This window comes from Eurosta solidaginis, chromosome 4 (assembly GCF_040869045.1).
Source record: "Eurosta solidaginis isolate ZX-2024a chromosome 4, ASM4086904v1, whole genome shotgun sequence".
NCBI lineage: Eukaryota > Metazoa > Arthropoda > Insecta > Diptera > Tephritidae > Eurosta > Eurosta solidaginis.
This window is the reverse complement of record NC_090322.1, coordinates 128,380,893-128,405,043: the sequence shown is the minus strand read 5'-3', so window position 1 is coordinate 128,405,043 and position 24,151 is coordinate 128,380,893. Positions and strand designations below refer to the sequence as shown.

At 38.9% G+C, this 24,151-nt stretch overlaps 1 protein-coding gene across 17 annotated transcripts in view; it reads left to right on the top strand.

The window, feature by feature from the left end:
- MAPk-Ak2 (MAP kinase-activated protein kinase 2) overlaps window positions 1-24,151 on the top strand; it is a 383,073-nt gene that overhangs the window by 68,200 nt on the left and 290,722 nt on the right. For 5 of the 17 annotated variants that reach the window (XM_067782913.1, XM_067782914.1, XM_067782910.1 and 2 more), the window contains 6 exons: window positions 2,909-3,251; window positions 4,505-4,569; window positions 4,632-4,838; window positions 6,735-7,162; window positions 7,234-7,325; window positions 12,782-23,833. In XM_067782913.1, coding sequence (XP_067639014.1) covers window positions 2,938-3,251; window positions 4,505-4,569; window positions 4,632-4,838; window positions 6,735-7,162; window positions 7,234-7,325; window positions 12,782-12,860 — 1,185 coding nt within the window. In that variant the 5' untranslated portion in view covers window positions 2,909-2,937 and the 3' untranslated portion in view covers window positions 12,861-23,833. The other 12 variants (XR_010952901.1, XR_010952902.1, XM_067782912.1 and 9 more) reach the window with 11 other exon arrangements.

The window sequence follows — 24,151 nt, the reverse complement described above, 5'->3', positions numbered from 1 at the left end:
TGGCCTGACCTCAGCCTATGTGAGATATTCTTCGTCGCCTTCTATGTGCGTAAGTGTTGCTGTCTTTAATGTGTGCATGTACATAAGAGTGGCTGCTTGCTGTTTTTGTTGTTGTAATTATTTACTAACAGCATAGTGATGCTAATATTCGCCACACTGCCTTCCACCTAAGTCTAATCGTCTCGATCAGACAACTCTCGATCCAACCGCTGCTAGCCCCTCCGAATGAAGCACCCTTCTATTTCGTGGTTTCCCAATTGTTTGTATGCGGTAAATGACATCACTGATCCAGTTCACAACTTTGTACGGCTACATTGAAGTTTTGATGAAACACCTTTCCACAGGTGAGGGTTATATAACAATACCAAATCTACAGTCAGTAAACGCTGCTCGATTTTCTTCCGATTTGTGATACAGAGATAACAAGACATTCAGCAGCTGGAGCTAGGTCTCGATCTTTACATCTGGTTCGCTCTTGCTCATCTCCTCCAGTTTTGTACTTAACACCACCCATCCTGTTGGAACCACTAGGGGCAAGACCGCAATGACGTGAAATGTGACCTGGCTTCCCGCATTTGAAACATTTGATAACTGTTTCACTCCGCTTTTGCGATCTTTTCAGTGCCTCCAATATTCTGTTCACCCAATCTGGCCTTTCTACTTCCACACGGCGTGCTTTGAAAGCTGGCTTACACAGAAGCGATGCTGTTTCCTGAATCAGAGCATGTGATACCGTTTCTGCGAATGTAGGTTTTGGGTTTGTGTATGTCGCTCGCTTCGTTTCGACATCCCGTATTCCATTAATAAAGCTCTGGATGTTTGCCTTTCGGTGTATTCAAATGGTGCGTCCGCAATCGCTCAATGTGCCAGCCTTTCAACATCCGACGCAAACTCTTGCAATGTGTCACCAGCACTGTGGAAGTGGTTCAGTAACTCCATTTGGTATATCTGTCTTCTATGCTCGGTTCCGTTTCGCCTCTCTAGAGCACCCATCAATGCTTCATAAGTTCTTTTCGCCCTCTGGAATGATCTGTAAGATCTCAACTGCAGACCCTTTCAATGCCACGAACAGTGCAGCAACTTTATCTTCAGCATACCAGTAGTTCACTGTTGACGTCTTCTCAAATTGAAGCTCAAATACCTGGCAAGGAACAGAGCCGTCAAAAGATGGAATTTTTACCTTCTGATTGCTCGCTGTCCTAAAGTTGTAACATGTTTGTATCCTGTGCCTCCAGCTGCGAGGATATGCGAGCCTCTTGTGCTTTCAACAGCTGAGCCAACTGAGATGTTATATATGTCCTCTGTTCTTCCAGTTGAGATGCCATCTTGAATGTTAAACGTGTCTCCTGTACATCGAGCTGTGCTAGCTAGTTGAGCTGCTAGTATCGCGTTAGTGTCACCACTTGCCAATGGATTCGGAGTCTCTATCTTCTCCTCCATTTTAGTCCCTGACTCTTCCACATCAGGATGGAAAGTGTGTTCATCAGCGTCGATTCTTTCCAATTCCATAGCTTCTCTTAGTCGTGTTTGTAGCTAGCATTTATTGACAGTAGTATTCAGTCTACGGGCTTCCAACTTTTTCAGTTGCTGAATTTTCAATTCATTCAACTTGGTCATGTCCTTGTTGCCCTTTGGAATTTATTCAACAATTCCTCATCTGACACCAATTGTAACGAACCTTAGGAAATTCCTGATAATTATGCACCTTCTGCCATATGCGTGTGTATGTGAGAGTATAACTTCTTCTCTTAGCTGATGACTACATATTGTATGTGAGCTATTTTTCGTCGCCGTCTATGTACGTAAGTGTTCCTAGATTTAATGTGCACATGTACATAAAAGTGGCTGATTACTGTTTTTGTTGTTGTGGTTATTTACTGACAGCTTAGTGGTGCTAATATTCGCCACAGTATGGTAATGGCTAGGGCTTTATGGTATGCGACCATTCACCAATTACATTGATTTCCATAAGGTTGGGTGGATCAGCTGTTTTATACGGGTATGGATATGGCAAGTTTTCCAGGACCTTAAGCCACTAAGTCCATCAGCAGGGGAAATTCTCATCGCAACCGTTATGCCAATATAAACTAGGCTATGCAATTTGCTTAGTTTTGTTATTGCTGTTTTCATGTTTTGCATTTAAAGTAACTCACTTTCAAATATATTGGGTTACTTTTTTGAAAAAGTTGTCTACTATTTTTTATATTTTACAACTGGTCTCAAACGCACGTACCTTCAAAACCCCAAGTTTAGGACATATGTATGTTAATAAATTCAAATTTGATAGAGATATTAATTTAAACAACTATCCGTTCCGGTAATAGACATTACAAGACTAGGGATTGGGATTCTCCAATCTATTGTCGCAAAGTATCCGTTGTGCTTATTGGGACGTATCTATATCCACAGATGTATATATGTATGTATGTATATATGTGCTGCTTATAAGTGAGTACTTATGTATATAATGGCGCATAACTGTTTTAAACAATATAAATCAATTAAATAAGATATGTACATAAATGTGTGAAACGAAAAAAAAATCATTAGGGTGTTTCATTTTCAAGTGCATTTTTATTTCCTTTAGCTCGTCTTATAATCTGGATCCTATCCTATCAGGTCTCTGCTAACTAACTTTAATACAGCCTGCTAATTTTTTATCGGTTATACCTACCTTACTTATTAACATCTGAAATAATTTATGTATCTCTGCTATTCTATAACATACCAACTGCACAATTGTTATCAGTTTTTGTTCTGCCCACTTGGTAATCTCTTTCATTAGCTGTCAACTACTTAATCAGACGAATTAGTATTAAATCTTTATTATAACCATATCAATCATTCCATACACCTGCTTTGTATATATATGTACTATATTTATATTTTTCTCATTCTCTAATTTTAGCTCTTCACAATTCCGCCTGTAATATATGTATGATCATGTTTAAGATTAATACAAAACCGGACACCAACGCCGCACAGCGTCAAGCGAAAACAACACCATTGGTCGAGGATTATGAGATCTCCAATAAAGTGCTTGGGCTCGGCATTAACGGTAAAGTGGTACAATGCACCAATCGTAAAACTAAACAAAAATATGCGTTAAAAGTGCTATTAGACAATCCTAAAGCTAGACGAGAGGTGGATCTGCATTGGCGTGCCAGTGGTTGTCGACACATTGTAAATATTATCGATGTCTACGAGAACACATATGGAGGCAACAAATGTTTACTCGTTGTTATGGAATGGTAAGTTATAAGTAGAAAGTGATGCACATAATCGAGGAAACGGATTTGCATGACTGCGAGTTATAAATAAAACGTTATTTTTAAAGAAGAAAAAATAGGTTCAAAAAATAATTTAAAAAGAAGTTGGCAAGAAAACACATGCCCATTCGTCTGAGGGAATATTACAGAACCCACATTAAACCTGACTTAAATTAGTGACACTTGCAATAATAATTCCTGTCAAAGCTCAGTGTGAGCGAAAGTTGATCTGATGTCAGAACTAGACTACCTAAGCCTTGTGGCTTAGCCAATAGGTTTATGGCGTGTGTGAAGGTTCTTTGTTAGCTAGTTAATGATACAATTTAAAGAGTCTCAAGTGCTACGTTTTATTGTGTTTAGTTTTTTAATGTTGTATTACTTATCCAAGGCAGGTCACCACACTAACGCTCTATACGCTGGAATGGGCCTTATGATCGCCTTGTAAAGGCATCTCATACGTTCTGACCGTAGACCCCAGCTTCTGCTAACTATTATCTTGCATGAGTGCTATGCAATTTACGTCTTCGCCACTATTTCAAATTACATTTCAGTTTAGCTTGTTATCTATTTCGACGCGAAGGTACTTAACGGTCGTTGAGAATGAAGTTTCTATGCCATTTAGTGCATGAAAGGTAATTTGGGTCTGTTACTAAAGAGTATCAGTTCTGTCTAGCTTGGGCTGATATTAAAACCGCTCGATGCCTTATACACCACTAGCTTTACTCCATACTTATCGAGCGCGAATAGTATTTCGTTACAACCCACAGCCCCACCCTATTCCCACGTTACCTATATCCGCTTGTATAATTCCTTCCCAAGCATTGACTGAGCCCATCCAGCCTTTGGAGGGCTTTAACAATAACGCTGGTTTCTATGTTGTTGAATGCGCCCTCTATTGTTAGGAAGGCAGCTGGGGTATAGTGTTTGTAGAGGAGCGATCTTTCTACACAACCAATGGACTCATAAAGTTTAATTTCTGTGTGCGTGCTGCGCCTCTGATAGGTTTGACACTGTTATTATTGATCTAATGTAAATGTCCAAAATACTGTCCAGAACCTTACGCATAAAGATTGAACCCTATTGGCCTGCGAACATCTGTCGAATCAAGTATTCGGCTACTTTTGGAATTGAACACGGCAGGAATGGGTCACAAAATACTCCAAATTGCGCTGCACTATCGATTTATATTAATTAAATATAGAAGTAATAATTTATAATCTCTTTTTGATTGCAAGCATGGAAGGTGGCGAACTGTTTCAACGTATACAAGATAATGCAGATGGTAACTTCTCGGAGCGGGGTAAGTACCCAAACAGTTATCTTATCTTTTTCAATATTTAATGCTTTTATGTAATTGTTTAGAAGCCGCACAAATAATGCATGAAATCTGCATTGCCGTGCATTACTTGCATAGCCGAGATATCGCGCATCGTGACTTAAAACCAGAGAATCTTTTATACACAACAAATGAAAAGAATGCGACGTTAAAGTTAACAGATTTTGGTTTCGCGAAAGAAACGCTTATTAAGGATACACTGCAAACGCCTTGTTATACACCATACTATGTTGGTAAGTTTTTAAATATAAACGAAGAGGTTACCTAAGTGGAAGGCCATTCCTCTCCCTCCCAGAACACTACTACTAGTCGGAAAATGGCCATATCAAAATTTTTGGGAAGAATGATCCTTCTTTTGGCGTTTTCGTTTCTGGAAAAAATTTTACGCCGATGACTGCACAATAATGGCCACAGGCCCAGGCCCACAGATCGACGAGCCTTGCAACAGATTAAACGGCTACCTCCCTGATCTCTCCAGTTCTTTCGCCTCGCGAAACCTGGCATTATCATCGACTAAATCCTCTGCGACCTTATTTACAACATGGACGTCCCAAATGTCGACCATTTTGAACATCCACGTCGATGGCACTACGCTACCGATTGTCCTACACCCCAAAATCTTGGGTGTGACGTTTGATCAGGATATACATTTTGGTGAGCATGCAGCCGCAATTGTACCGAAAACCCAGAGCCGTAATAAAATCCCCAAATCCCTTGCTGGCAGTACTTGGGGAAAAGACAAAGAAACGCTCATTACCACTTACAAAGCAATTGGCCAGCCGATTGCATGCTACGCGTCCCCTATATGGTCGCCAAGCCAAAAACTACTCTTTGGAAGAAGCTGCAGGCCTGCCAAAATACTGCGTTCAGAACCACCACGGGCTGTCTTCTTATGTCCCCAGAACACCATCTAATGAGGCGGGAATACTCCCCATCAGGAAGAGAATTGAGATGCTAACCAAACAGTTCCAGTTGAATACCCAGAAGCCTGAGCATCCCAACAGACATCTGATTGATGAGCCAACACCGCCTAGGGGCTTAAGGAGTCATCTCCCTAAGCATTTTGAGGAAATACGGCACCTGAGAACTTAGCCGTTTAAAGCAAAAAAAAACAAGCAGGTCCTTGGCGAACTCCACAAACAGGTGTCGGACCTTTATGCCAGGAATTGCCCAGTGAATCCAGTACTCAAAGAACAGTACCAAAACTTACGGCAGAGGAACGCATAATCCCCAGGGAAACGCGAGTGGCTCTAGCTCAACTTCGTTCTAGATACTGTAACAGGTTAAACTCTTACCTATCCAGAATCAACCGCGACATACAAAATGTATGCCCCGCTTGCAATGTGTCCCCACATGACACCAACCATCTCTTTAATTGTAATGTCGAACCAATGCCTCTAACACCCCTTTCATTATAGTCCACCCCTGTTGAAACAGCAAGTTTTCTTGGACTCCCGTTAGAGAATATTGATGACAGTTTAATCTATCGGTTACACATATCTGTCGTTCTGCGTGTGTTTTGTGAGCTAATGGATGAAACGCCTGTTCACATTCACTGTGAAGGGCAAGGCAGATACTATCCTATCTAATTGCCGTGACTCTCCTCGTCATACGGAGTAAAAAGCCTTTAAGACACTTACATTCATAGACGCATTAAGAGCTTCGACATACAGTAATAGATTTGCAGTGCATCGAGGCCTAATAATCAAGGTGGTAAATCGGATCGCCCCTCGAAGTGGTTTGGCAAACACTCCGAGTGCATTTCTGCCATGAAAAGCTCCTTAGTGAAAATTCATCTGCCTGCAGCTGCCGTTCGGAATTGGCATATAATATGTACGTCCCATTCCGCCAATTTTTATGCAAAATTAAGAAAGGAGAATGACGCAAATTAGAAAAGAAATCTCCTCGGAGTTTATTCGCGCCAAATATCTTTTTTTTTTTATTCTAGGTCTAACCTTAATGCTACCATTTAAAATAAGAAAAAATGCTTAAAATTATATATACTTGTAATGTGTAATATAGGCCTTTTATATTAATGAATTGCTTCAATATAACCTTATGCTTTATAATTTTTATTTTTTCATGGCCCTCTTTAATAATAATTATATTCGTTTTAAATTTTTTAACAGCTCCTGAAGTGCTCGGTCCCGAAAAATATGACAAAAGCTGCGACGTTTGGTCACTAGGTGTCATTATGTACATTCTACTATGTGGTTTCCCACCATTTTATAGCAATAACGGTCTTGCAATCTCACCTGGTATGAAGAAACGTATTCGCACTGGACAATATGATTTTCCCAACCCTGAATGGGCCAACGTTAGCCAAGCTGCGAAAGATTTGATTAAAGGGATGCTAAATGTGGATCCCACAAAACGTTTGACAATCGATGAAGTAATTAGGAATAATTGGATTGCCCAATATACAGAAGTGCCACAAACACCGCTATGTACAGGTCGTATGTTGAAGGAAGGCGAAGAAACTTGGCCGGAGGTACAAGAAGAAATGACTCGTTCATTGGCTACAATGCGCGTTGACTACGATCAGGTGAGCGAAAAAGTAAATGAAAATTTTATTAAAATCTAGTTGAAATGCATTGTACATAATTTAATTTAAATTACCTTATTTAGATGCACATCAAAGCTTTGGATAAATCAAATAATGCATTGCTGACGAAACGTCGAAAAAAATTTGAACAGGAATTGACGGCACAAAACAAAAAGTAAATAGTTTTTTTTTTAATTACACATTATATACACAATCAAATTAACACCGCTTGAAAACATACTGCATTTATGAATTTTAAAATTATATAATTGTTGTACTCAAGTACATAAGGATTTCTGGCCTACAGACGCATTCACACGGAATGATGCAGCGAAGTAATCAATATAGAGCATAAATACATAGATACTGCTTACATATATACATATATACAAAAGATGTTTCATGGCATTGAGATGCATGCTGCAATTGCGCATTCCTTCAAAAATCCCATTTGGAAACGATTTAAAATTTTAACAACTGAAGCAGAGCTACGCGCGGTTTTTACATATTTATATGAAACGCGTATTATATTTATAAATAATTTATATACATAAGTACTAAGGACATCCAGAGTCGTAACCACCAAATGCTCTGAAGCAACAAAATTCTCGATTTTCTATTTCTGATTGCAGTGGACAACTTTTCTCCAACTGCAACCTAAGCTTCAAAGTTCTTAAGAAGTTTGGTCTTAGGAAATTGTTTAATTTTTATTCTGGGAAAATTCTTCTATTAAAAAGTTTTCGTGTTGGCCCCTAAGACTATTTGCCGATTATGACTCGACGCGAACATACATCATGGGTTTTCCATGTCAAATCAATCACGTTCATTATAAGCTCTTTACATTAACCCTTACTGCAGCTATAAGGGTGGAAGAATATTTCTTTCCTTAAACAGCCTTTTTGTTTTTTCCAGTAGTGTGCGAGCTACTCCTTAATTATACCGCGGGTGGTTCACCGCCAGCAAAATATATACACTACAAACACGTTGTACACCTGGCTATCACTTTAGGAGGTACCAAAGCAGAGCTTCCATGAAGGTGGATACAAAAGGCATGGAGGTGCCGAATGATGAAATCGGGGAGCACATAAGGAAGCTGTTTCATTCGCCGGAGTACCGATGCACAATAGTACAAATCTGAAATTTACAGCTTATCATACATGTTCCAGTATTCATCCAGAATTCCTCCAGTCAAAAATAAAAAAAAAGTTAGCCACTATTAAAAAAACTTGTTTTTAAACGATTGTATTTAACTTGACTTGGCAGGGTGAACGGCCGGCCGGCACGTATTTTGTAATTGAAATTTAAGTAACTTCCCGATAAGCTACAAGCTTGAAACTTGGAATATAGTTCAGAACCCGATGACAATGCAATAATAAGAAAAAAACCCGATAGGTAGCGCGTGGAACGAAATATTTCAAAAAATCGTATTTGTGGTCCGATTGGGTTCATATTTGGAAAACATAATACATACATGAAGAGAAAGCGGCCTAGGAAAAAAATCACTGCTAGGTGGTGCAAGGATCGAGATATTCAAAAAAATCGTATGTGTGGTCCGATGTGGCTCATATTTGGAATTCATAATACATACAAGAATAGAAAGCGATCTATGAAAAAATCGCCGCTAGGTGGCGCAAGGATGGAGATATTCAAAAATATCGTATTTGTGAGTCGATTTGGCTCATATTTGGAACACATAATACATACAATAATAGAAAGCGACCTATGGAAAAAATCGCCGCTGAGTGGCGCAAGGATCGAGATATTCAAAAAAATCGTATTTGTGGTCCGATTTGGTCCATATTTGGAACACATAATACATACATGAATAGAAAGCGACCTATGATGCCCGATTTGGCTCGTATTTGGAACAAATATTAGGACATCAAAATATTTTGGAGTTCGAGGAGGGACAATCATACGTGGCGCAGAGTCGAGTAAAGTCTTTGGAAGTATTATGTATTGAGGACTTAGATTTTAAGCAATTGTCAGGAAAGAGCCCTTGTAATAATCAGGCCTGTTCTGATGTCCGACTCGTTTTCAAAAGTAAAACGAGGCTGATTCCGAGTCGATTTCTTTTTGTGTTCTCAATTCCGATTGAAACAAATCGATTCGAAGTCGATTTTGAATCGTTTCCATTTCGAGTCGTTAATCAAGTGAAGCAGCTGTTTTTATTTACTTTGGTTTTAGTTAAATCAAAATTGTGCAAAAATGTGAACAAAATGCCAGCACCAATGGTTTTCGGAAATGCAGAGGCAAGAAGACGTGCAATTGTGCATAAACATCGATCTATCGAAATTGAGAACACGTCGGTTTCCTTTCGACCAGAATCGCTTTGTTTAGTTTGGAAAATTTTTGATAGGAATTTTCAAATTAAGATTTGTTATACTAAATAAACAAATAGTCCAGGAAAAGGTTGTTATAAATCTTACAAATAAGATGAATAATTTAATAAAACTTATTTGTGGGAAAAATAATGTAATTATCTTTGCTTAATAGGCTAATTACTTTCGATTCCGACTGTTCAGAGGCAAAACTTTTTAAATCGACCAAGTCTGGTCGGAATCGATATTCAGAACACCAATCCATTTCGATTCCGAATAAATTGGTTGGAATCGAAATCCAGAACAGGCCCAAATGAATCACTAAATGAACGAAATAGGATGAGAAATAAAAGGAAATTAAATAAAGACTAAAAACTTGAAAATAAAATAATTTAAAAAAATCTAGAAAATAATTAGGTGGATCCTAGGTACTAGTCATCACACTCTTCATAATCTAGGGCGTTGATCAGACATTTAAATAAAAGCGTTGGACGCGTCAAATTTCTATTGATAGTCATAAGTAAGACCAACTGAGCCTTAATCAGGTTATGCTAGGCTTCACATTTTTAGAAAGTTCACGCGCCCAACGCTTTTATTTAATTGTCTGATTAACGCCCTAGATTAATGATGACCTCGGACCTTCCAGGTCATTTTCTAGCTTTTAGTATTATTATTACTTCATGTAAGTATTGTTTTCAATAAAACCGTTTAACTTACATTTTTTTTAAATTATTTTATTTCTTAGTTCTAGTTATACAGTTACGGCGGCCGCCGTGTTGTGGTGGTAGCGTACTTCGTATACTAGATCTAAGGTCCAGGGTTCAAGTCCCAGGCAAAGCAACATCAAAATATGGAAAGAAGATTTTTCAATTAGAAAAAAGTTTTTCTAAGCTTGGAAAACGCCATGAAAAACATTTCAGTGAAAACTGCCTTGCAGTTGCCGTTCAGAGTCGGCATAAAACATGTGCTTAGATCCCGCCCCGCCAAGTTGTACAAAATATTAAAAACTAGCACGACGTAAATTGAAAGAGAAGCTCGGTAAATCGCGACAGTATTTAATGATTATTTAGATATGCAGGTACTGCAAAGTATTTAGTAAGAAACCAAAATCCATTGTGCTTAAAAAAAATAGGGCAATTAAATACGCAAAGTACTTTTCAATAAATGTGGTTGAGTTGACACGGAATTACCCATATATTATATTTTGAATGCATATACATACATATGTTTGTATAGGTATATTGCAGGTGAAAGTGCTAAACCGTTTATTAAACATTTCAAAAACTTTCACCATACAAACGTATAGTTAACTCACAAAGGCCATAACCAACAGATTTTTAAAACTGCATTTTTCACAGATTTTTTTACAATATTTTAAAATACACCCTCAGTAAAAAATTTGATAATAGAGTGAGAACCAATAACAACGAAGTTATTCCACTTTTAAAAAGTCATTTCTGCTTGTAGTGAATGCGTGAATGTAATCATGAAATATTTTTTGCTTCTCCTGTTGTTTAAGTGACTTAAACTATGAGCATTTTTCTTTCGTTTGTTTCATTAGCCATTGAGTGCGCTTGTATTCTCAACTGGTTAGTGAAATATTCTAAAGACATAGTTGCAAATATATATCCCAAAGCGGGGTTTTTCAAAGCAAAATAAGGTGGCTCAACCCGCAGCCAATACCTTAGAGCCCCCCAGTGCTCGCCCCCAATGAATACATACAAGTTGTAACAGGTACATAGCGACCTCTCTCTCTAAAATAACACACAGTCCACTTTAATAACAAATAATATAATTATAACAAAAAAAACTATTCGCCCGTCGAATCATTAAAGCTTAGACACCTGTAAAATTTCAAATCTGTTGGTTAGGACCTTTGCGTATCAAGCTAACGATCTGCATGTACGTGTATGTACAGCAGCAAACGGAAGAATAGAAGTGGAAATTTGTTTTTAAATTTCGTTCATTCAACCTTTTGTTTATTTTCGATATTTTAAGAGAAAGCGTGTAGCTGAAACATTGCAAACCAATCTCAGAAAAGTTTTAGGGAAAACGCGAAAGCTCGAGACATTTTTCAAAAAAATTTCGAACTTTTTACTTGTAGTTCTCCAATGTTTTTTTAATATGTGATTTTAGTCTAACAAAGTTGAAGTGAGGCTTCTCAAAATTTGCTATTACTTTTAACAATTTTTTTTCGAGGGGTGTTCCAGATTTTCTTCCATATAAAGAAGAATATGTAAAACTTTGTATAGAGAAATTATAAAACAAACTTCATAGAAGCTTTTTCTTAAAATATAGCAAAATAGAAAAGGAAATTAAGTAATTGACGGAATTTGATAAAAAAAAAATACCACTGCTATTTTTCTGTTCGCTGCTGTATGTATACAATACAATGCGCTCGTTTTCCATTACTATGTAAAATCTAATTTAGTCGATTAGTAGAAGCCCATTAACTGCTTGCAGCAGCTAAACAAAAATAAAAACTTACCAGCACATTGGGATGTGCCAAACAGTATACCTTTTTTCCAATCTTGCACTCTTCAAAAATGTGTTATTTTGAATTATTTTGAAAATCGCCCTATCTCAGACCTTTTTTGTTAAACGCCTCGTCTTAGCTCAATAGGTTTTCACATTAATATTTTTTTTTTAAATCGCTAATACCTTAATCTTGTTTATTTGTGAACAAAAGTAAGGATATTAAACTCTCACAAGTCTTCTATATTGTATATTACAACTTTTATCTCCACTCCCTACTCATTCAAATTCTCCCTCTCACTCCCAAACCCATTCTGACTTCCACTCTCATTCGTCAAATTTCCTCATTTATGGAATATGTATACCAAATATTTATTACCCCCTTCAAATAATTACGGAGATTTTTACATTTTTGTTTCGCTCGCACTCTCATTTCTGCTCCCAGTTCCATGCCGTCTACCTCCCCGCCCAAATTAACTCATATACAGAATTTATGTATAAAATATTATATATCCCCTTTAGGTCATGGATATAGCGAATTAAAATTGTTGTTTCACTTCTACTGTGACTTTCATTCATACTTCTGCTCTATTCCCCACTTCCACGACTTATATCTCTCCCACCTGAGCGACCTAACATGGAATAAATATACATAGTGTAAAGCTTTTGTTTCAATCCGACTCATTCCCACCTCCACTTCCACCCTTGCTCATACTTTAATTTCTACTTTCTCCACCTCTACCACCTAATTTTTTTGATATTTGGAATTTCTATAGCAAATATTTAATACCTGCTTCAAATAATACGAAGATATAGCGACTTTAAATATTTCCAGCTGGCGACGTGAACATACTGTGAATCAAGATTGGCTGAGTACATTGGACGCCCATAGCTCACACACACACGAATATTAATTTCTATTTATAATAGGGAAAATACTTGTTCATTCATTTCTTTGCCAAACATATATTTTATTTCCGCGCTATCGAAAAATAAGTATAATAAACTTTTCCAAAATTCTATATAGATCAATACAAAGAGTTAGGTTACTTGAACTGACTGGTCCGTGATGACCTCACATAGACATACTATATAAAATAACACTGTCCTCATAGCAAATACTAGAAGCTTTCTAAGATCTATAACTCTTAGCCCGGGTTTTTCAGTGTGGGTTTAAACTCCAGTCAGGGCCGGATTAACAGGTAGGCAGAATAGGAAGTTGCCTGGGCCCCCTAAAACAAACATAAAATTTTAGAGAGAGAAAATAAATTTTACTCAAATAAATAAAACTCAATTGACCGCATTCAAAATGCGACGATCGACAAACTAGACAAGGTTCCTAAAAAGAACATTTCCGACTCATTTGACCAATTGTATTAGCGTGCAAAGAAGTGTATCGAAGTGAAAGGAGAGTGTATTGAATAATAAAAAAGGTTTATAACTTTTCTTCAGTTGGAAGGTCATACTGGTGAAAGTCTAGCGAATCAAACTTTAAAGTTTCTTACTGAAGATAGATATTCAAAATTGTAGAGGACAATCATATGACAACACAATAAACATGTCCGGAAAGTATAAAGGTGTGCAAGCAAGAATATTGAGTTCGAATGAAAATGCGATCTATGTTCCCTGTTCCGCGCATTCCCTTAATTTATTTGGAGATCATGCTCTGCAGCGCTGTTTTTATGCAGTCGATTTTTTCGCCATTATGCAGACATTATATAATTTTTTTCCGCTTTCACCTATCGTTGGGGCGTATTAAGAAATAAAATAAACAATGAGAAAACTTTGAAGGCATTGTCAACTACACGCTGGGAAGCACATTCGAATGCGACGAATGCAGTTTACGATTCATTTGATATCATATTAGAGGCTCTAGAAATCATTGCTGATGATCAATCACAAAATATTGATACTCGTTATGGGCAATGTGCATCGCGAATAATTCGAATTTGGTTTCATGTTGATTTTATGGAACTCTATTTTGACTGCTATGCGTTCAGTGAGCTAGTCATTGCAAAGTGAAAAAGCAGATTTGCAAACGTGTGGTTTTTTGTACGGATTGTTAGAAGAGAGTTTAGTTTCAATCCGTGCAAAGTTTAATGATTTCGAGGAAAAAACAAAACAATTATTACATGGTGTAGGTTATACAGAAATCGTAAAATGTACTCGTCGTAGAAAAAACCAACCTAATGACGGAAATGCTCCAGAAGTCCAGAAGTAGAATATTCGCCTAACGATGATATTGGGACAAAAGGTTTCCTCGAAATCATCGACAATTTTCACAGTGAAATCAAACGACATGCGAAAGTGTATATGGAAGTCTTAGAGAGATAAGCATTTATCTAAGTGATGGAGACCTCCACGAAGCTATAAATAACTTAGTTCGTTTTTATTCTAGAGATTTGGAAGATTTTTTCATTCAAATGAAACAATTCCAAAGTTATGTGATCTCAAGATACACTGATGCACAAAAAACTCATAGTAATTTGTATAGGATTCTAATGGAAGGTCAATTAGCCGATGTATTTCCTAACACAGAAATAGCTCTTCGGATTTTTTTTAACATTAGTGGTCACAAATTGTTCTGCCGAATGATCCTTCTCGCAATTAAAAAGAATCAAAGCTGCTGAAAGAGCTACAACGCGACAAGAGCGACTCGATATGTTAGGTATGCTTTGCATTGATTCAGATTTATTGAACAAAATCGATATCATGATACAAAAAAGAAGGTAGTTCCACTCAAAATTTTTTCACGTATTTGGGGATTTTTGAAGTTTCATAATGTTTGTTGTTCTCTGCCAGAAGCGTTGCCATATCGTTACTGTTTAAGGCGAAATTGTGGTTTTTCGGGATGGATATCTCCTTTAGGATGAAAACGCAATGGTCATCTGAGACAATAATAATATGCTTTAGCACGATTTAGGTGCATACATATCGATTGAGAATATAGTAAAACATGCAATTTTATTGAAATATAGTGGATAATAAATTCATACATTGGTTAATGACTCATATCCTTATGGCAGCTTGAACCTTAGACAGAAAAAAATACACGAATAATCCTGTTGTTCTGGCATGGCTCTATTATGATGCGCCTACAGTGAGTATTTCTCAAGGCATGTTTAAAAAGTGGACCTCTAAAGTCACATATATGTACGTCCAAAGGCACATCTATGTCAATGCTAAAAGGGCACAGAATTGTATAGGCGGGGCTGCCCCAAGGTGACCCCTGGTACAACGGGCTAAAACACTCTCATAACTAGTGGCTAACCTGCAGAGCTACAGGGTAATGTTCTCCCTAAAAAATGGTTTAACAATTTCCTCCTAAAGCGCAGCGCTTGAATTATACAATAAATAAAAAAATTAAAAATGTGGACCTGTAGCCAATTTATCAAGAAATTACGGTGTCGGTTTATAAGGACCTCCTTTGAGCAAGCAATTGACAAACGTGTATGTTTTGTCAAATTGTTCTGAGCAAACGTACGGGCTATATTCCCTTGCTTTGCATTCTTCGATCCATGTTTCTTCCACCAAAAGAATTTCCGGGAGCTCGAAAAACTTATTGAAAACCTTCTTTTCTATGCTGATATTTCGTATTAAAATATTTCCGAAGCATGGGGCTCATTGTTTTTTCTTTTTTATTTAAAATAACTATGAAAGTAATTTAGTCGTATTCGCTAATATGAAATCCATTAAAATTAGAAAAATTCGTAACATTTGTCAATCTGTTAGGTTGTTTTTGATGAAATTGTCATTGTCCCCGCAAAAGTCAACTGGCTAACGTCACACTAAATGAAATTTCCATTTCCATTTTTTGTATCATGATCGATATTGATGATATAATTGATGAATTTGCCGACAATAAATATAGAAAGCGACATGTTTAAAATGTAGATAGTAATTTTATTGATATTATTACATTATGACAATAAAATTTTTATGACAGATATAAGTTTGTATTTTTTTATCAAAAAAAGAAGGGAACGGACGCGAAGAACGGGCCCAAATTGATGGTTGCCTAGAGTCCCGTTGAGGTTTAATCCGGCCACTCCAGACAAAGTTGACTAGAGTTTGACCCTGCCACTTAGGCCGCTTAAGCTGAGATGAGCAGCAAAATTTTATGTTATCGAACAAAGTGGCAAGGTTAAAACCTAGTCAACTTTAACTAGAGTTTAAACTCGCACTGAAAAACTAGGCATTACTGTTTCTAGATCCTGAGTCTTACAGCTCCGTCACATAGAATTTTTGATGCAGCATCGTATCTGACAGATTAGTAGATTGCATGTATTTGCATGGAGAGCTATAAATCGCGCATTACTAGCGCCATCTGACACGAAAAAGTAGCCAATTTCCAACTTTTGTTGCAAGCAAACCATAAGAAGAAGAATTTGACATCTGTTTTGCCTATGAGTGATTTTAGACTTTACAAGTGTAATAATTCTTCCCACTCTTTGTTTCATTTCTAACATTTTTCACAATTAAAAACTTCATTTTAGCAAATGAAAGGAGACAAAATATGTTAGCAAGTATTTTTCTAGTATAATGGGAATATTTATAACAGTGCTTCGAGAAATTTTTTGTGTGATTGGGTAAACTGAAATAAGTTTCAACTGCCAAGTCGAAGCTCTTTACAAACGCAACTTCTTGCGCGATTGTGACTATGTTCGCTTTTGCATCAAGCCTCAGCATGAGAAATTTCATTGTGACGCGGCAATTAACCTGACAAGTGCAGGGCACCAGTGGCCATGTGAACCTATCCTGAAAATGTTGTAAACATGGATTGAGTACTCTGGGCGCCTAGAGGACACAACACACATTCGGTTTTATATGTATTGCTTTTGTTTGGCTTATCCTAATGCTGTGACTGCAAATAAATACAAATAAGTTCTCCCCGTATGTGTAAATTGCATAATGTATAGTAAAATGGGGTTTTTTGTAATACATATACACATGTACCTACATACATATACATATATCTGGGGTTATATATGTAAGGTTCTTATAAATCAATGTAAATCAAAGGATGTCTTGAAGTGCTTCAGATTTAATAGATTATGAAAACAAAAGTTATATAAGAAAATTATCCTAAAACTTCATATTTTCTTAAAAAGTTTTTGAAATGATCTTTTTGTAGCTTTTAAATTTTGATGTTCGAATCTATAGAAATTATGTTCGATTATTTAAAATTATTAGTTTTCTATTTATTCACATTAAAATATATTTTTACTTAAATTAAGTAGATACTTGAAGTTATAGCCAAATATTTCATATCAATTATGCATTTTTTTGTTTAACGCAATTTTTAAATTTGTTTACTACCACAAACAAAAAGCTAAATTATCTAATTAATGAAATTGGAAAAGAGAAAGACAAGTTCTTTAAATTAGAGCTGGTTAGGTTAGGTTAGGTGGTAGGTGCCTTGATAAGGAAAGCTCACTTGGAAAACACGAAGGTCCGTTGTGATACCACATACAACAAAAATAATGGTGACGTAGATCTAGCTACTTAGAGAATCGTTGGGTAGCAACGATAAAGTTCCGAATAATACCGATCTCAACCTTGGATAAATTCTCGGGAGATCCAAGTTAGTCGCGACCGAAGTACTTTCGCGTAGTTATGGCAAAAGCTGGGCAATCAAACATAAAGTGATTTGGTGATTCCTGCTGGAGTTTCCAGTATATTGAGACGTACCGCATGGATACCCATGGGACAGTGCCCTGTCAAAACCCCAATGAACATTGTGATAGGTGAGCCTTAGTGAACCCAATTATTTCGGTAGACCTCCTCCCATCCACTTCCGGTCAGAAGAAAGATTTTGCTACCCTGCAAGAGGTGGTGTCCGCCCAACAATCTGATTCGAGCTGATTCGAGGCCCAGCTATGGAGGAGCAAACCACAGGTGGCCAGCGGAATCGCGAAATCCATACAGCCATCTTCATCCGGTTCAGTTGTACCGCTGCGGGCAATAGATCCGCTTGACAGTTACCCGGGATATTACTATGGCCCGAGACCCAGATAATCTTAATTATAAAATAGTTCGATGCAATCGCAAGCGAGGTCAGTCACTCCAAGACCACCCTCGATCGCACTGTAGTTGAACTCAAGGCCTTGATAGCCGCTTGGCTATCAGAGTATATGTTAAATTCCCTAACCGTAGTAGCACTGGATAGCATTTCATCCACCGCATCCTTAATCGCAGCAACTTCCGCTTGGAATACACTGCTGTGATTAGCCAACTTAAACTTGCGGCTTACTTTTAGCTCTTCACAAAAGACCCCCAACGAACCTTTCCGTCCCACTTCGACCCATCCGTTAACAAGTTAACCGGTCCCCTGCCCCAGACAATTCCTCTTCACCACTCCTCTCTTGGGGGAATGACTGGGGTGAAGGTTGTATAGGGAGCAGTTATCGGCATACAATATTCCGTCCTGCCCGGGATAAAGTCGAAACTGGTAAGAAGGCTAGAGTGTCCGAAGTCAGAAAGCCCATAGCCCATATCACGAAGCCTGACCAACGACCGGGCCGCGGCTGCCTTTCCCGCAATATCTACTGGATGTATGTATTAGATTAGATTATTAAATTAGAGCTGGTTTCGATTCGATTTTTTGGGGAATCCATCTTTTCGATTCGATTCTCAAAAAAAATCGATTCGAATGATTAAATCGAGCTGAAAATATTTTATTATTTTGTCGTTAGGCTATTTGACCTATTGTGGGTTCCAGTAGGAAATAAAAAGGTGGTGATTATTTTTATTTCCTACTGGAACCCACAATAGGTCAAATAGCCTAACGACAAAATAATAAAATATTTTCAGCTCGATTTAATCGATCGAAAGGTGGTGATTATTTTTATTTCCTACTGGAACCCACAATAGGTCAAATAGCCTAACAACAAAATATTAAAATTTATTAAAAAGGACCGGAATAACCCAAAATACTTATAACGAGCTTAAAATAGTTGATTGCTGCTCGATTGTTTACCGAGGTTGTACCGCTAAAAAAGCTCACCAGTTTCTTTCTCGTTTCGTTGACTAAGGCTCTTTGGCAACATCAAGATACCTAAATATCATGCTTTCTGTGTTTTTTGCAGATATTCCAGTTTTGTGCCCAACATTTCTTCAGTTAGTTCTGCTTTCTCTGCAATGTTAGCTTAGAAATCACAAGAACAACTTTTGGCTATAACCCTCTATTAATCTCTCATCATAGCTGCGGTATCGAGAGTAGATGGCATGGGCCTTTTAAAGGGAAAAGTCATGCCGATGAATTATGGTCATCTCCGCCAAACCAGCCGATAGGTCTTGTTATGGGAGTTCATGAAAAATTTCGACACAGCAAGTGATCCTATCGGCATCCGTATTCGAAAACAGACGAAGCGGACGACCTCCGCCAAGAAGACTTGATCTCCATTGGTGCTCGTAATTGGTGTCAGTTATTTATTTAATAATTTGGGAAAATTTTAAACAGCGTGACATCAGGACGGACAAGGCGCTTCCCAAGGCAGTCGGTTCTACATATGTACCGGAGCGACTCTGGATTTTTCCCGACCAAGGACTGTCATTTCAGTGTAACCCCATTTAATTTGTTGCGTCCCTCCCACAAATTGTCATCCTCTCGCAGCGGGACTGCTCCATATTCTCTTGCTCCGGGAAGGTATAGAACCCAATACGGGTCCGTCTCCTGACCCTGATCCTGAGGAATGGTTTTGCGGCATCTTCCGGAAAAGAATATTTTAGGACGGTCATACTCTTGTCAGTGTGTCTCGTGTAAGGGATGGTTGCATCGGACAGGTTGTTCTGGGCTAGATCCCAAAACCAGACGTCGACGTAACTTCTATAAATCTTTTGTGGCTCCTTGCTGTTCACGCCCTAGGGCATCCCGTAGTCTATGCCTAAGCGCCCCCCACTACCTTCCAGCAGCCACGCTGCTCAGCAAGCCACAACAAGTACCCGCTGCTCCTCGCGCCCCACGGCGCCATCAACTCATACGGCTGCTCCCACTCATACCTACAATCTCCGTAGATGCCGAGCATCAGCCCCTGCCCCCGTCTTCCCCCCCCCCCCACTCCCTCTTTTCCGGCAGCAATTGTGTAGGTCAGAGAAACAGACTCTTAGTCCCTACCTCCCTTTGCACTGTTTTCCAGCACAGAATATATATGTTTGCGACATCCGCCCAATGCAGCTCCTACCATGAACGGTACCACTTTCCTAGATGTTCTGGTCCCCGCGACCGCAACCCCCTGACGGGTTTCATTGCGCCATGTTGCCAGGCCGCATACCCAAATACACCGGGTACCCCAATACTTACACAAGGACATCAAGTCCCAGGGCCACAACAGCAGCTGCGTCCTAACCTTCCACAACCCAGGCGTAGTCACCCGCCACTTACTCCCAGAGTCACGACGTCTCCCCTATGCACTTCCAATTCTGCAGTTAAACTGTAATGGATTAACCGGGAAGATCACGGAGATAGTCGATTTCATGAAGCGGCACAACATCCGCATTGCCGCGATTCAAGAGACTAAACTCACAGCAAGATCTGCTCTGCAGACCTGCTCTGGGAATAATGTCAACAGAAAAGATTGCGAGAGCGGAAATGGAGGCGGCCTCGCGTTTTACATACATCACTCTGTGCAATATCATACATTTGATCCTGACATCGGCCGCAGGGACAGTGTCTTAGAACGTCAAGGCTTATCTGTCCGGTCAGGTGATGCAAACCTAGAAATCATCAACATCTACATCCCTCCTACCACCTGTTGCCCCAGGTATATATGAATCGTGAGCGCAGAACTCGTAAACACCAGAAGGAGTTACTATCGTTCCCACGCCGATGACTGCACAATATTGGCCACAGGCCCAGGCCCACAGATCGATGAGCTTTGCTACAGAATAAGCGGCTACCTCCCTAATCTCTCCAGTTTTTTCGCCTCGCGAAACCTGGCATTATCACCGACTAAATCCTCCGCGACCTTATTTACAACATGGACGTCGCAAATGTCGACCATTTTGAACATCCACGTCGATGGCACTACGCTACCGACTGTCCTACACCCCAAAATCTAGGGTGTGACGTTTGATCAGGATCTACATTTTGTTGAGCACGCAGCCAAAATTGTACCGAAAATCCAGAGCTGTAATAAAATCCTCAAATCCCTTGCTGGCAGTACTTGGGGAAAAGACAAAGAAACGCACATACAAAGCAATTGGCCAGCCGATTGCATGCTACGCGTCCCCTATATGGTCGCCAAGCCAAGAACTACTCACTGGAAGAAGCTACAGGCCTGCCAAAATACTGCGCTCAGAACCGCCACGGGCTGTCTTCTTATGTCCCCAGAACACCATCTACATAATGAGGCGAGAATACTCCCCATCAGAAGAAATGAGATGCTAACCAAACAGTTCCTGTTGAATACCCAGAAACCTGGGCATCCCAGCAGATGTCTGATTGATGAGCCAACACCGCCCAGGGGCTTAAGGAGTCATCTCCGTAAGCATTATGAGGAAATACGGCACCTGAGAACTCAGCCGTATGAAGCAAAAAAAACACAAGCAGGTCATCAGTGAACTCCACAAACAGGCGTCGGACCTTTATGCCAGGAATTGCCCGGTGAATCCAGTACTCAAAGAACAGTACCCAAAACTTGCGGAAGAGGAACGCATACTCCCTAGGGAAACGCGAGTCACTCTAGCATACTGTAACAGGCTAAACTCTTACATATCAACCCCGACATACAAAATGTATGCCCGCTTGCAATGTGTCCCCACATGACACCAACCATCTCGTTAATTGTAATGTGGAACCAACGCCTCTAACACCCCTTTCATTATGGTCCACCCCTGTTGAAACAGCAAGTTTCTTTGGACTCCCGTTAGAGGATATTGATGACAATTTGTGATCGGTCGCACCTATTAGGTGGGGCGAAGCACTGCTACAACAACAACAACAACAACAGGACGGACAAGCCGACAGCTGTTTCGATTATACCTTGTAAATCTCTTCAAAGCCTTTTCTCCCGGGAGTGGGATTTCAACCAGCACTCCTACGATGGTTGAAGTGTTACAAACGCATTCATCCACGTCATGCCTTAGTTGTTGTAAACTTTATCCCAATTGCCTTCCTTGCATATTTTATTCTTTTTGCACAGTACATACTTTATGTGTAATCATGTGTTAAAGATATGCTTCTTGGTAAGGCGGTTTCAAAGAAACTGGTATTGCTTTTGCTTTTTGTTCTATTTATAGAACTACAAAGAATTAACCAATGTTGTCTATTTGTATGAAGTCAGTTATGTTGAAGCCGGGATAGCTAGGCTGACTTGCGCCACTGCAATGCCGAGATCTCCTAGGCGGTAAAGCGCCAATAAAAATAAAGCTAAATTTATAAAACATTACAAAAACTATATTTTCTGCACATTTTTATCAATAAATTGTCACGTACACGTTGCTTTGGTTCCCGATGGTGGCCCTAGCTAGCTCAGTACATTTGGCGGGCCGTGGTTCTCAACCCACTATCTTGGAACCGGACGCACGCATATATTTATTTCCTTCCGTTCAACCTCTTCGGATTCACTTACCCACCGCACCTCAGGAATCTCACCCAACCTTGGACCGCTCGCATCATGTAACCTACTCTGCGGTCACCCTAATGCGACTATGCCATCAATGGGCTATTGCTAGAGTCTGCCATCTGCTTCCAACTCCTGTCTCGGTGCATTTAAGTTTTCGGATCAAACACCATGAATAAGTCACCGAGACAGGGTATTGGTCACATACGGCCCGACCCGTTTAATTGGATGATTGCATACGCTAACAAAAATATATATGTACATTGTATAGATTGAAATATATTTGTAATTTAAAATGAGTATTGGCAAATTTTGAGTCGACTGATGTTAATATCGATAATTAATTGTACTCATTGGTGGGTGCCAATTTCAATCAGTAGCGCTGTTGTTAGGTCCAAACAATCACGTTTTTGATCTCCATATGCATATATGTATGTGGTATTAAAAAGAATTTCATGTGTTTGGGCGCTATATTAAGTATAGCAGACCATCTATTTGTTTTGTTTCGGCGCCATATTAATAATAATTGTCACGTACACCTGTTAGAGGTGAATCCGCACCTTTGCGCAATCAAGGTGGAATGTCCCCCAGCTAGCTCAGGGCGAGAGGTCGGGGCCCTTAACCCTTGTCCACCTGAATGCGGTGCACCTCCCTCGCAGAAAGCCCACCCTACCTTGGGCCGCTCGAATTTCTGCCTGGCAGCGAGTCGGTAGAGCATGAGACTCTTAATCTCAGGGTCGTGGATTCGGGCCCCACGTTGGGCGCCATAAAATATGAAATAGGTACAGTTGCTGAAAGATGATCAAAAGGGTCTAAAAGAATCGAACGATTCTAAAACAAAAAACGATTCTTCATTTCTTAAAAAAAGATCGATTGAATCGATTAAAAATCGAATCGAAATCCAGCTCTACTTTAAATCGTACTTGGTCCTTTAGTCCAAGAGATTATAGTAACATTCAAGTAACCACCAGTCATTTGCTTAGTACCTCGAAGGTTCAATATACCCCAAACAGAATAAATATTCGTTTCAGAACTTGTAAGCAGACTCCTTTGTAGGTCCTAAATATGTATGTATGTTTATGGATAATTTTATAAAATAAATTATATTGTTGATGGAATTTGTTCCTATGTTAATAAAAACTTAAAGCTGTTGAAATAAAACTGACATTTTGAGCAATACAAGTATTTTTAGCTACTTTATACAACCATGTATACTGTTATGTGCATTAAATACATACATACTGATTTACATATATAAAATGTATACAATAAGAATATTGTTAATGTGTATAATAAACACAAAATAATAACAATAAACAATAAAACTAAGTTAATTTTCTTAAAGTCTAAAAAAAAAAATATGGTGTCATGGAACTTGACTACATGTCGACTCCTACAGTTTCGAAAACGCCCAATTTCAGCAACTTTTCAATCAGAATTCGTTTCGAGAACATCCTAACTGGGCTCGAATTCAATCCATTTTGACATTGGCATTTGTGTAAAAAATTCTGCGATACTGACAACAAGTTCCGCGATATTACACTCAGCCGTCGATGTGTATAGATTAAACAGGTAAAGTAATACATTGCCCATCCATCGATGAAGTTAACGACTATCTCCCTAGTCTTTCCAGTTTTTCACCT